Here is a 13,509-nt window from a genome sequence, read left to right on the forward strand (position 1 = left end):
TTTGTTTGTTTTTGTTTGTTTGGTGGTGGTTGTGTTTTGTTTTTTGATTTTTTTTTTTTTCTTTTGCTCATAATGCTTTGAAGGCTCCCATATCATAAAGGTAAAATTTGGAGAAAACTTGGATTTAATGTACCTGTATCCCAGAGGCAGTTTGATGCAGTGGTGACTGTTTACGTTTTGGTGGAAATCAGAAAGGAAATGCCTTTTTTTGTTTTGTTTTGGTTTTGTTTGTTTGTTTTAGTTTAGGTATGATGTGACAGCTCCCCTCTTCATTCACATAGCTCTTGAATTGATTATTGCTTCATGGGACCATCATGGTGCCAATAACTGCATCCTTCATTCAGAGGAAACAATCAGTTGCTGAAATCAAAAGTGGCTTGAGGATAAAGCATGTGTATAGTTGCCAACATGCTTTAGCAAACTGAGTATTTTTAATGATGTTGGAAAACCAGCGTAGCGTGGTGATGCCAGTGTTTGCTAGGTGTTGCCATCAGTATGCTTTTGGTCCTTCCCCATTGGGAATTGCTCATGTACTTAACAGTATTCACCCCAAAGACATCTCCTTTAAGTCAACATGAAATTATACACAAAATTAAATTAATTTATGAATTTTTATGGCTTCATAGCTCAGAAGTAGAGGAAGCTACCAAATATAAAAATAACCATGTAGCATTATAGTCCTGCTCCTATGGAGAGGGCAACCATAGCACTGCATCTGCCTACTATCTAGTGCAAAATATACAGGCATTTAACAAACTAAATGTATATAGGAGCAAAAATCTCTCAAAAAACCGGTACTCCTTGTCTTATGTTTCTGCTGAAGGGCCACACAGAGACCAACTTCCAGATTTGCATTTTACTGACTGTATTGGTGCATAAGAAACATGCATTCCTCCAGTGTGTTTAAGATGCTCTTTAAAAAACTTTCCCCATGACTGTCATGTGAAAAGTGAAATTACCTGTCTTCCCTACCTTGTATTTTTGATTGTTATTCGATACAGTAAAAAAGCAAACTTCTTGTTCCAAGATCCAGAAAGCTGTCTTAAGTTGCAGAGCTATTTAAACATCTCTTACTGCCTCAAGGTAAAACTTGTGTTCTTTCAGATTACTCCAGCATATGGGTATATCAAAGTTTGAGGTCTTCTGTTGGCACAGAAAAAGAACATATGCTATTCTTATAAACTTCACATACTTACTGGTTGTGGCTTTTATTTCTTACTATGTATATTTTTACATATTTTTCTCCTAAAAGAAAAGTGGACACAATGTTTAAAAGTTAGCCTTTGGACTGTTATGCTAATTGTTTAGAGGCTTTTGACACCTCTGATTATTATGTTAAAACTTCAGTATTTATAACAGGTGGTCCATGCTCCAACTCCTTTGTTGGTCAATATTTTTATCTCCCTGGCAGATATCCCTGCTCTCATTTTCTTGAATTTTTGGGTCCAGAAAAAAAAAAAAAAGAAGTAAATCCCTAATTAGCAACAGAAAGATAATGAACTACTACTTCTGTTGCTTTCCTGTAACATCTTCATAACATATGTATATTAGTATGAGTAATTATTACAAGTAATTCCCCTTATAGTACAGAAATAAAATGTATATGTTATTTTTAATAGTTCTAATACTACAGGATGATTCCTGTAAAATAATCTAAGACTGCTAAATAAACAATACAGAGAAAAATTACAGTGCGAAGTAGTGTATGGGGATACATAGTGTAAAGGTGATGGTGTAACAATGATGGAACTCTGTTTTTCCTTTAGATTCTAATTAAAACAGACAAACTGAATGACCATTTATAAGCATCTCGCATACTTAGTAATTTCTGGCTTCCAATTTGCAAAAGTTGTCTCCTGTGACATTTAGGAATTAAGTCTTTTTTAATGTGAATTCCTTTATGTTACATTAATACGTTGCTTTCTGAAATCAAGCCTTTATTCTTGTCATATGTAAATTCTAATCCTGATTTATTTTTATCTACTTCGTTGGGTTAACTTGCTTGTCATGTCTGTTTTTTTGCCATTCTCTGTTTATTTCACTGTAGTGCTGAACAAAAGCCCTAATTTCTATTCTTGTTTTGATCTGTCAATAGAAAATGGAAATATTTACATTTTTAAGTGATACATTTAATAATAAGATTTCTAGCAATACATTTTAAAACATTCTGTTCCTGTACTTCCTAATCAAAGTGAAATCTCTCTGGCTATGCTACCAGGATGCAGCACAAGAGTCTAAAAATTGTTTTGTGTCATGGGAGATTTGTCTAGTGGAAAATGAGATGTTGATTTTCATGAAAACCAACCTTTTCCTTGAGCAAGTGTTTCAACTGGGGATACTGTAGTGCTCAGCTGTGACAGAAGCTGGATACTTCAGTATTTTGGCAATGGTTGAGATACTCTTGCAAGTCTCCTGTCCTGTCCAGACTGGATCCCGTGAAGCGCTCTGTTTCCTGGCTGTGGCTGAGGACATGCTTGGACTGCAAGTGTGTGTGACAGCGGTGTGAAGGGGACACACCGTGGCTCTTTGAATTGCCCAGACAATGTGCCTAGCTTAGGACTTTCTGACTGTCTTCATCTTCAAGTACCGTGAACATATGGTCTTTGTTACTGTGCAAGTTTAGGTTGATTTTCACCAGAACCAATGTTTTCACATCATCATTTCTCAGTCATATGAGAGACTTTATTTGCTATGGAAACAAATATATGCTGGGCACGAGATGCTGACTCTGGGCCAGTTGGACTCTGTAGTTATTCCTGGGTATGTGTTAGGGCAGTAAGAGATAGTTGGCTCATATATTTGGTACTTTTTCCTGTACTTTGTTGTGGTGCTCAGAGCTGCACACAGCTCCTGCCATGCCAGGGAGGGTGGAAGAGTGAAGGCAAGCAGGGAATGGCTCGTCACCCTGTGGGGTTTGTGTGCTGCCCTCCTGCCAGCCCCACACCCTCGGTGTGTGCGTGGTGGCCTCTGGCCGTGCATGGGGACACTGTTCGCATTAAGTAAAAATGTGCTTTATGTGACATATACTTGTTACTTAATCCTGTTTTTCTTTTTGAGCTTTTGTTGGCAAAATTTTGTTGGTCACAAGGCTTACTGTTTGCTTACACAAGACTGAGGCATGTTTAAACACTTCTCATCTTGAGATATTTTAAAAACTTCTATAAAATACTAAATCCTCACTGGAGTTCTTTGAAAATGTGTCTGATGAAACATTTGTTTTACACATGTCAATAATCACATTGTTTAATACTGAATTTTTAAATCATTTTAATTTCAAATACATCTATTTTTATAGCAGCCCACTTTTATGCTCAGGTTTATAGCTGTTGTTATAATCAGGACATTCTTATGAGTAAATTTATGAAAATTAGTAATCCTGTTTTACTCAGTGAGGAGTGTTCTTGTAGACAGGTGTTGCCCAAAATTGGCAGCTCCTCAAATTACTTAGAAAAACTATATGAATGCAGGACTTTCCACTTGGAAAAACTATATGAATGCAGGACTTTCCTCAAATGTAATATCTTAAAAATTGTAAACTTTAATTGGCATAGAAGGTTTGTCTTCCAGTATTCAAGAGTATCTTTTGCATTTTCTAAATTATGTTCTCCCATTCCTAACTGCATATGATAAATGTTCTGTCTTTTGAGAATGTGTTATTCTAAATAAGTCTTTAATTAAAATGCCATGTTTAGATGCTTCATACACATATGATATGAAATGTATGTAGTTCTTTAACAGCTATTTCATTAGATGTTGCTTTATTTATAGAAGTAGTTGTTAGTATTCTGTAATAACGGTACTTTTTTTAGCAGGTCAGATTGTTTCCCCACAGTCTGCTCCAGCCTGTATTGAAAACAAAAATGATGTGAGCAGAGAAAACAGCACTGTTGACTTTAGCAAGGTAAGTGTTCACTGATGGTGAAGAGAGCTTCCTGACTACCAAATAGATTTTCTAAATTAAATAAAATGAATCCATGTGTATCAGGAAAAGCTGTGAAGTTCAAATTTTACTTCAGCATTAAAGTTTTGTGTGCACTGCAACACAGTTTGTATATAACAAAAAAGAATTTTTCATTTTCTCGATAAATTACTGGTAACAGGAAATCACAGTTTAGGAACATAGATAAATTTATTGCATGACAATGTCATAGGTGTATATTTGTAGGGGGAATTTTTACAAATTAACAGAAAATTATCTAAGTAGAAAAGTAATTCAGAATTCTTATAGTTCAGATTACCTCTCAGATTTTTACTTTTTGTAGGAGTAATGCATGAATGCAAACTATGCTTTTTATAACCTGAACTCGTGGATTCCAGATGTCTCAAACAGAATGTGTTTCTGTAAACCTATAACTTAATTCTTCTGGCGAGCCAAGATATTTCAGTACACTTCACAAAAGATGTTAACTGTTCAGTAGTGGAGATTGCAATGACAGTTCAATGTTAGATAGCAAAGAAAAGCAAACAGCTTCTCAGCTTTAATGTAAAGGAGAATCCTAATTTGTTTAAGAAGTCTGTATGTACCTAAAACAAACTGTCACATTAGATACAGATGACAGACCTGACAGGGATAGATGACTTCAGCTGACACATTAATACAACAAAGGTTGAGTAAGTGAAGAAAGGTGATTTAAACCAAAATTCTGAAGAACAGCACTTTGAGTCTGTTAAATCTTAATGTTAGTGCAACTGAGCTAAAAGTAGAGTTATGCGATTGCTCCATCTGGTGCCAGACTTATTTCCTAGCAGCAGTAGCTATTTGCACCATTTGAATTCTTGACTGAACATGCTAGACTAGGAATGGTATATGGCTGAAATAAAGATGGGAAACAGATCTTTTTGTCAAAGAGAGTGAGAAGAAAGGAGGCTGGCTGGGGATGTGTTATGGACCACAGTTCTGCAGAGGTAGGAAGGAGATACATAAACAGTGACAAGTTGTTAAAAATTTAATGCTAATACTTTAAAAATATTTAAAACTAAGATTATAATGCTTTAAAAAATCAAGTATGATTTTGGTTTCCTGATATTTATATTAAAAGTGTTAACTAAAACTGATTGTTTTGGCAAGTGTTCTAATATCAAGATGTAAAATTTTGTAAAGGATATCAAATATAAATAAAGCTATCTATTCAAAATTAAGCTGTGCAGGGGTGAAGCTCATAACAACCCAAAGGGAATGACGTGATTTTCAGTAGTGCTTTTCTTGGACTTTTCCTCAATTGCTTTGAGTGTTGTAGGATCAAAATCCCAGTCCATTATCTAGCTGCATGATGTTTGTATTAAACAAGAATGGGGGCTACATCATTTGATCTTTCACTCACTATTTTTGTAGTGCTGCAGCTTTGCTGATCAAAAGAGCTCTTCTAATTAAACTGGCCTGAGCAGAGATCAACATGTCTTCTTTTGGCTAGCTCGGCAGTGTTAGATACCAACAAGGTTGTCAGGAATATGAAGGGAACAACTTTTGTTTGCAGGAATGAAATAACAGTAAAGGATTGTAATCTAAATACCTTTTTTGACTGCCTTTAAAAAGATCCATTTATTCTTTTGAAGATGCATAAGTAAAGTACAATTTCCCCTTGAAATGTGCTATTGCAGTAACTCCCAACGGTTATAATTGGAATTATAGGCACAGATTGAGAGGAAAGTAGAGCAGTGCACTAATTTTCTCTTGAGTATTGTGATTTCTTGCTCCAATTTTGTTCCACATATTAATTTCATTTATCTTCTACAAAAAAGCACCTTTGACTACCTCACATATTATCTTCTTGCTAATCTGTCTCCCATGGGCTAATTCTAATATTCCAAATTTTGGAGTTGATTCAAAAAGCTGACTTAATCTGAGTACAGCACTGAGACTGTGTTGATTGTATTGGTATCTGTTTATGAATAATGTGAGACATGGCACTAAAAGCTGTCTTGAATATTACTTCAGTAGCACAGAGAGGGAGGCATAATTTCTGATGCTTGTACTTGTAAATGTGTCACTCCTCTTTCTCTGGGGACATGGTGAGGACTTTGTATTTGGGGGGTGATATGGATATGATCTGTCACAGCACCACTTTATCCCATGTCTGAGCAGGATGGGGATGGCAGTTTAACAACTGCAGCTGCCCGGTCTCTGCTTCTTATGCCAGAGGCTGAAGGGGGAACCCTAGTTGTCCTGAAATACGAAATTTATAAAGAGACTGCACCCGCATCCGTTCTCATGGCAACGTTCCTATGCTCTACGTGGAAACAGTATTTCTGAATCAAACCCTGGTTCCATACTGACAGAGTTTGGTCTTTCAAATACCATGTGAAATAGTTGACTTGTTTTTGAATACTGGTTGGCCCTGCTTATAAATAAATTTGATTAATGTGTGTCACGGCTTTCTCAAGAAGTGATGTTGGGTATCTTCTGTCTGTCCTCATGTCAATTTGCTTCTGGGGGAGGTCTCCACCACTCTTTTCAGTCCTTGAGTTGCCCTGGAGGGGAATGACCTCCATGTTAGTTATTTAGTTTTATGTTTAATCGGACCTTACTGGGACTATTTAGTGCCAGGTCATGAATGTGGCTCAGGTTAGGGTGCAGATTAAGATGCATGTGAGCTCTCTCCAGCTAAAGACCTATTGGGATAAGATACGTATGATGGATAGGTTAGATGAAGCATTTGAAGGATGTGGCTTCTGCCATTGCCCCAGATTCACTCCAGGGCCACCTCTGCTCTCACTGTGTAGTGGAAGCAACACCCAGGGTTCGGGTGTATTTGCCCAATTTGATGCTTCTCTGCCAGCTATTTTTCTTTTAACTGGGGCTCTGTTCACTACCTAAAAGATTTTGGAATCTCAAGCTGATAAATAGTACAGGAAACATATCTGGAAATACTTTCTGGTAGACAGGAGACTGAATGTTTCTTTCAGATCTGAATCTTGATCCTGTGATTGGTATGTTAGTGGGACATTAAGGTGACAACTGTAGCACGTACGTGAGACACTAGTTATTAAATGTTAAATCCATTCATAAGGTAAAATCAGCACAGAACGCACATTGCTATGTGCCTGAAAGACTACTTCCTTTCTTTCAACTATAAATGACCTATGACACCAAAATTAGGTGTGAAGTGAATCTGTTTGGGTTTTGTATTTAATCATGACGAGTTATTTTGTGATTTGAATGGGGAATAGAATTTATCTCACTGATACTTTACCGTGAAAAAGTACTTGGTCTCTAATCTTCCAGGTTGATTTGATGCTTGTTTAACTTTGTGAGGTGTTTGGTCATTGTTCTAGATTAGCTTAGGGTAGCATTAGACATCTTTTTGTGATCTCAGCGAAATAAGATTTCATTACACAGGCAACTGTGTTATATCTGAATTCTGATTTAGTGCCAGAGCCATTTGCAAGAAAACAATTTTCTAAATATTACCAAAAACTATGCAAACTAGTACTGACAGATGGCTGTAAGATAGACATTAAAATGGTCCACTTTAACAGTTTATATTGGATTTGGTTGCTGTTGTTGTGTTTAGATTAATAAAAGGAAAGCAAATGACAAAATTCATGCATTTTGAAATGTAGACAATACTCGTGCGTAATGAAATCAAACATACATTATATACTCTATTACTCCATGTCGATCTTTGTTACAGAGTAAGCTCTAGACTGCTACTGAGGAAATAAATACAAATTAACACATTCCTAGGCAAATACCTGGAGCTTGTATAGCAATGTCACGATGAAGCTGTTTCTCCATTTTTTCCTACTGTCCCTGCAAAAGTCAACATCACTGCCTTAAAACTCTAAGGTTTTTGTTCTGCTTTGTTCTTTCAGTTTACTCTTGAGACGGTCACGGTCATAGCTTATTTTCTGTTATTTTCAGCAGATGGGCAACTGTCTTCCATTAAATCCAAAACCAAAAATACATCCCACTTAGTGTAGTAGAAGGAAAATTACATGTAGTGGAACCTGTTCTTCTCATTGAAATTAGGATACAGCAACTATGGATTCATGATCACCAGAATTGTTAATTATGGAAAAATAAAGTGTCTTCGTTTCTTCTACTGTTATGACTCACTGATTCTGTTACGAATTATTGATGCTGTTACGATTATTGATAAAAAGTATTACTAGGAAATTAATACTATATTCTTAACAAGATTTTGAATGTGATTTGTTGTCCTCATAAATTAATTTTGCAGTACTTTAACTATGTTTCCAAGAAAAATTAGTCAAATAATGAAAGAGCAGTTACTTGGTTTTGAGAAACATTTTTCTTTAAAAAAGGTTACTCAACAGACAAGAATAGTAAAAACCGTGTAATTGAAATAACTAAGATTATAGTGCAGTGACCAGAAAGTTTTTGTCAACAAATCAGGTGGAAAAAAATCCCTGTGAATAACTTTCAGGTTGTTATTTAATATACTTTCCCAGGTTGACCTACACTTCATGAAAAAGATACCACCTGGAGCTGAAGCATCAAACATCTTAGTTGGTGAACTAGAGTTCCTGGACCGTGCGGTTGTTGCTTTTGTTAGGTTATCTCCTGCAGTGCTGCTTACAGGACTAGCTGAAGTTCCGATTCCAACAAGGTACAGTTGGATTTATTTCTCTTCATGTTTTTCTGAGTACCTTGTGGAGACAGGGTGATGTGACCTTCAACTTTGTCATTTATTGAGTTATGAATTTGGTTCGTTCTTTAACAAAGATATCTTTTAGAGACATCTTTCCACTTATCCTTTAAATGATGTATGGGTATATTCAGAGACATGCTGTTTGTGTGTGCAGATAATAATTCTTTGCAGAAGTAGAAATGATAGCTTGTTAGGTTACAATACACAGTTTATCCTATACAAACTGGTAATACTGCAGATGAAATACTAAGGTGAAATATGCAGCTTCTTAGAATATTTCATCTGCTGAAGCTACTTGTGTGATACTGCATAAGTATATGCAGAAGAAAAAAATGAAGAAGGAATTGAGTAAAGGGAAGAAACAAACTGTGATTTGATTCACTAAGGACAGTGAATGGATGAAAAACATGCTGTAAATATCATGCTCCTCCAAAAGTTACTTTGTAGATACTTGCATGGTAGTGAATGTGACTTTTAATGATACATTTTTATGAGATTAATTTTTTTCTAAGTTGAAACTTTTTTCTGATGAAGTACTTTGGTTCTGAGAACAAATTATGAGGAATTTTTAAAAAATATCTAAAATAGACTTTGTAGTCAAATAGAAAGCATTTAAATAGATCCGCAGATACATGGTTTCCTGCGGGGGTTGATTCAGATCAAAACTCTGAAGTGATTCTCCCACATCTGAATTCACTGCTTTAACTATTATTGCAGTCTCTCACTTTTTTTGTATTTGTGCATATGTTTGTACACCTATTCTGCCTCTCTTTCACCTTCCCTCTTTTAGTTTCTGTAAAAGTAGAATTCCGACAGAAGGCAGTAGTGTATTCCAGTTGTTTGTGACACTCAGGAAGGAGTGTTATGCTATGAAATGCAATGCTGAGACTCAGATCTTTGCTCCCAGTCAGATAAACAGTACAAAATTTTCTTTAAGTTGTAGTTACTTTGGATATGACTTTTGTGGTCTTCTCTAATTTTTGCCTGTGTATAAGGAATATTGAGGGACTGAGTTGGCTTTCAAAAAATCTTCTGAAGCCTTTCCTTGTAACTTTTCCCAACTTTCCACAAAAAAAAACCCACCAAAAGGAAAACAACAGATTTCTTGATTTTTGGCCAAAAGAAAATTAAATAATTAAAAATTAGGATAATTAAGAATTTCTGCAAAAATGTTTATTAAAAAAAAAAGGTAATAATGTTAGTTGAAAAATTGTCTTTTGCATTTTAGCAAAACCGAGAACTTCAGTTATTTCATTTGAACCTGTCCTCTGCATTTTATAGAACCCTACTAGCCCCAAGCCTAGATAGAGGCTGTCTAGAGCCTTAATGGGAATAAGAATGATTTAAAAATGATTTTTATTCGGGGTAATTTAACTTCCCCAATATTGCAATAATACTATTATCATAAAATAGTTGATTTTGCTGAATTAACAGAATTAAATAATGTGTTCTGTACGTAGATTATAATTGCATATATTTATTATGTAAGATAAGGTTTGTTATATAACAAGGTTTTGATAGTCTCAGTCAAGTCTGACTGTGAAGCTTATGATATATTTTTGGAAGTTATTTTCACATTTTTTCTACCCAGAGCTTCATGTTTAAATGCATGTGTGAGGATCTTGAAAGAGATTATATATAATATTTGTCTTGGAGGTTCTTCTAGTCCAATTTTTAAATAAGTATTTCTGTAGTATGTATAGTTACTTTCAACCATCTATCTTTCACTTTTTTTTTTATTTATCTTTTATTTGTAGATTTTTGTTTATTCTTCTTGGACCACTGGGTAAAGGGCAACAATACCATGAGATTGGAAGGTCAATTGCAACACTAATGACAGATGAGGTATTTTTATTCATGGCTTGGTTTTAGTCATTTTGTACTGACTGAGGAGGTGTGTAATAGAGAATCTCCAATGTGGAATCATCCGGATTAAATGTGGCTAATCATTCTGATGATGCACAAATAGCATTCTAGTTCATTTCATGATCCTGTAACAGCCCAGATTATGCTGCCATAAGGAGTTAACAAAATGAGAAACAATATTCACATGCAAGGATATCTTCACAGAGAAGATTCCATTTTACACAGTTACTTTCCAGTGGAATTAATTGTGTTTTAAACTGTAAAATCTCTGGAATATTTAGCACCCATAAGCATTTTTTTCCATAGCAGCTTGAGCTTCTTTGAAAACTATGTACCAGAAACTCTAGTCATTTGAAGCTGAGTTTGTTTGTTTGGTGGGTACTGCAGGAAGCGTGTTCTATTTCATAGAAAAGGGGCCATTGTAAAAAAATGTTATGAAAGTATTCCTTTCTCCATCTCTTTTTCCTCCCACGTACACTTCTCCATTTTTCACAGGTGTTCCATGATGTTGCTTACAAAGCAAAGGACCGCAATGACTTGGTGTCTGGAATTGATGAGTTTCTTGATCAGGTTACTGTTCTCCCTCCTGGAGAGTGGGACCCAACGATTCGAATAGAACCACCTAAAAATGTTCCCTCTCAGGTTTGTACACTGCAAGATTCAGACACTTTTAAACGTTGTGATGAATTTTTGCTAGGTAGAATTAAATCTCATTAATTTAGCATTTAGCAGAGTCACTATATAGACATTTTGCATGCTCTTTTTTTTTTTTTTTTTTGTTAATTTGCTTTAAGACAACCCTTGTCTTGCAAGCATACGGTATAGTGGTGACATTTTGTGTAGCTCAATACTAGTTCTCTCCTGAATAAACATAGATAGTTGCATCTAAAGATCTTAAATTCAGGGGTAGTTGGTCATAAACATCTTTGATTATTCTGAACAGCCATGGTTTGCTTTTGTTCTAAGCTTATTGCAAGAATTGGTCAAAGCAGCCTGGCTTGCTACTCTTTAAAATGTTTTCTGATACAAGATTTTCTGTGATACATTCTTTAAATTTCTTAGATCACAATTCCTTCTACTATTTCCTGTTACAGAACTCCTCTACAGCTTATGAAGAGGTTATGTTGATGAATCTTACAATAAAATTTACATGTTTAGTCTTTCAACTCTCAAAGCCTGTTTCCTCCGCTAAAATTATGTTTTAGTTACTAAGACACATGAGAAGTATCTTTTCCTTCTGGTAGGAGAAGCGTAAGATCCCGGGAGTGCCAAATGGAACTGCAGCCCATGGGGATGCAGAACAACCTGGAGGACACTCTGGACCAGAACTGCAACGCACTGGAAAGTTAGTGAAAACATGTGCAAAATCTCAAGTGTCCTAAGTGATGCACTTCCAAAGGAACCATGATGGTCTGGTTGTCTCTCAAGTGACTGCCTTGGCATATGAATGTTTTCAGGCATTTTTCTGATTTGCATACCACATACATGCTAATTTGCAGAGAGGAGGAGAGGGCAAGAGGATTTGAGTTTTCACATTGTATTTATTGCAAGCTCCTTTCTCTATTATTTATAAAGGTCAGACCTCTGTTAAACTTTAACATTTCTTATTTTTGTACAGCATGAAGGGAAAGTTGGGAATAGTCTTATGCCATATATTATGAATGCTTACAACTAATTTGTAAGGGTTGTGCAGCTCTAGCATTTCTTTTTTACCTCAGTAAGCCATGATATGTCCCGGTACATGAGGCTATGATTACGATGGTGGCTGCAGTATACATACATTGGAAGGAAAAATTTGCCCCAAGGAATTCTTATGTTCTCTGGTCTAATGTGGTATGCTTAAGTGCATCAGCTGTTAGGGGTTGCCTTAGTGCAGTGTAGTTGTGTGACAGGCTTTTCTTTTACCTTGCTGCATCTTGATATTAAAATGTCGTTCCTACCTGCATAAGGCTAAAGATTGAGGTGCAGTGTTAGTGTACACAGTGGGGCGGAGGAGATGATGGCCAGTCTGGCTGTAAGCCGTTCCCTCAGTGGTGAACCTGGTGATTGACAGCTCAAACGATCGTTCTAATATTTAGAAGATGGTGGCACTTCATCTTCCTCTTTACCCCAGCAACATCTGATATATTGGGTGCCTGTGAGAAAAAGAGCATTGCAGGGATATTTACTTTAACTGTATGGTATATTGTAAGGGAGAGTCTGTTCCTAAATACTTGATTGTAGTTAGCATAGTGTAAATGACAAAAGGTGACATTTCTTGTTCTTGGAAAATTGTGGCCTATATTCAATTCTATCATCAAGTGTATTTAGGAACAGGTTCTCAAATAAAGAATGTGAAGCTCTATATGTAGATGTGTCGGCAAATGGGCACTGTGGTAGCTCTCTGATTAAACAAATGCAAAGAATCACTTCATGTAATAAATAATAGGGTTTTATGTGTGGAAGCTAACAACTGTTCAGAAGTTTTGGGTCTGGATGATTAGATGGAGATTTTATAAAAGAAATATGCAAATTTGTTTGTTTTAAAAGCACAATTTCCTGATGAAAGTTATCAAGAAAGGGTTCCCAGAAACTTTTGCTGGGAAGGGTGGATTATAAGAGTATGTATCATTTGATCAAGGAACGATAGCTTCTCTGCAGTATATTTAAGGCAGTACTGTGGAAGAAAGTTTGGTATGCCTTTTTCATTAATATGATCTGTTCTATGTTTTTTAGATTTTTTGGAGGATTGATTTTAGATATAAAAAGAAAAGCTCCCTTCTTCTGGAGTGACTTCAGGGATGCTCTCAGTCTGCAGTGTCTGGCATCATTTTTGTTTCTCTACTGTGCTTGCATGTCTCCTGTCATCACATTTGGTGGTCTGCTTGGAGAAGCAACTGAAGGTCGTATAGTATGTGTTAAATCTGAACTTTTAAAACAAACTTAAATTCCTACGTTTGTGGTTAGTATTTTCTTACTGTTGCATGAATCACCTTTAAATATTGGTGTTTCAATGTTTAGAAGGCTACAGACATTGCAAAAAGAACCTGTT

At 35.8% G+C, this 13,509-nt stretch overlaps 1 protein-coding gene across 8 annotated transcripts in view; it reads left to right on the plus strand.

Moving 5' to 3' along the window:
• The window catches only part of SLC4A10 (solute carrier family 4 member 10), a 165,383-nt gene that overhangs the window by 114,469 nt on the left and 37,405 nt on the right, over positions 1 to 13,509 (plus strand). For 6 of the 8 annotated variants that reach the window (XM_069781241.1, XM_069781239.1, XM_069781237.1 and 3 more), the window contains 6 exons: positions 3,810 to 3,901; positions 8,413 to 8,570; positions 10,370 to 10,457; positions 10,974 to 11,120; positions 11,723 to 11,823; positions 13,194 to 13,368. In XM_069781241.1, coding sequence (XP_069637342.1) covers positions 3,810 to 3,901; positions 8,413 to 8,570; positions 10,370 to 10,457; positions 10,974 to 11,120; positions 11,723 to 11,823; positions 13,194 to 13,368 — 761 coding nt within the window. The remainder of the gene's footprint in view (positions 1 to 3,809; positions 3,902 to 8,412; positions 8,571 to 10,369; positions 10,458 to 10,973; positions 11,121 to 11,722; positions 11,824 to 13,193; positions 13,369 to 13,509) is intronic. The other 2 variants (XM_069781238.1, XM_069781243.1) reach the window with 1 other exon arrangement.

Source organism: Haliaeetus albicilla, chromosome 4 (assembly GCF_947461875.1).
Source record: "Haliaeetus albicilla chromosome 4, bHalAlb1.1, whole genome shotgun sequence".
NCBI classification, from domain to species: Eukaryota; Metazoa; Chordata; class Aves; order Accipitriformes; family Accipitridae; genus Haliaeetus; species Haliaeetus albicilla.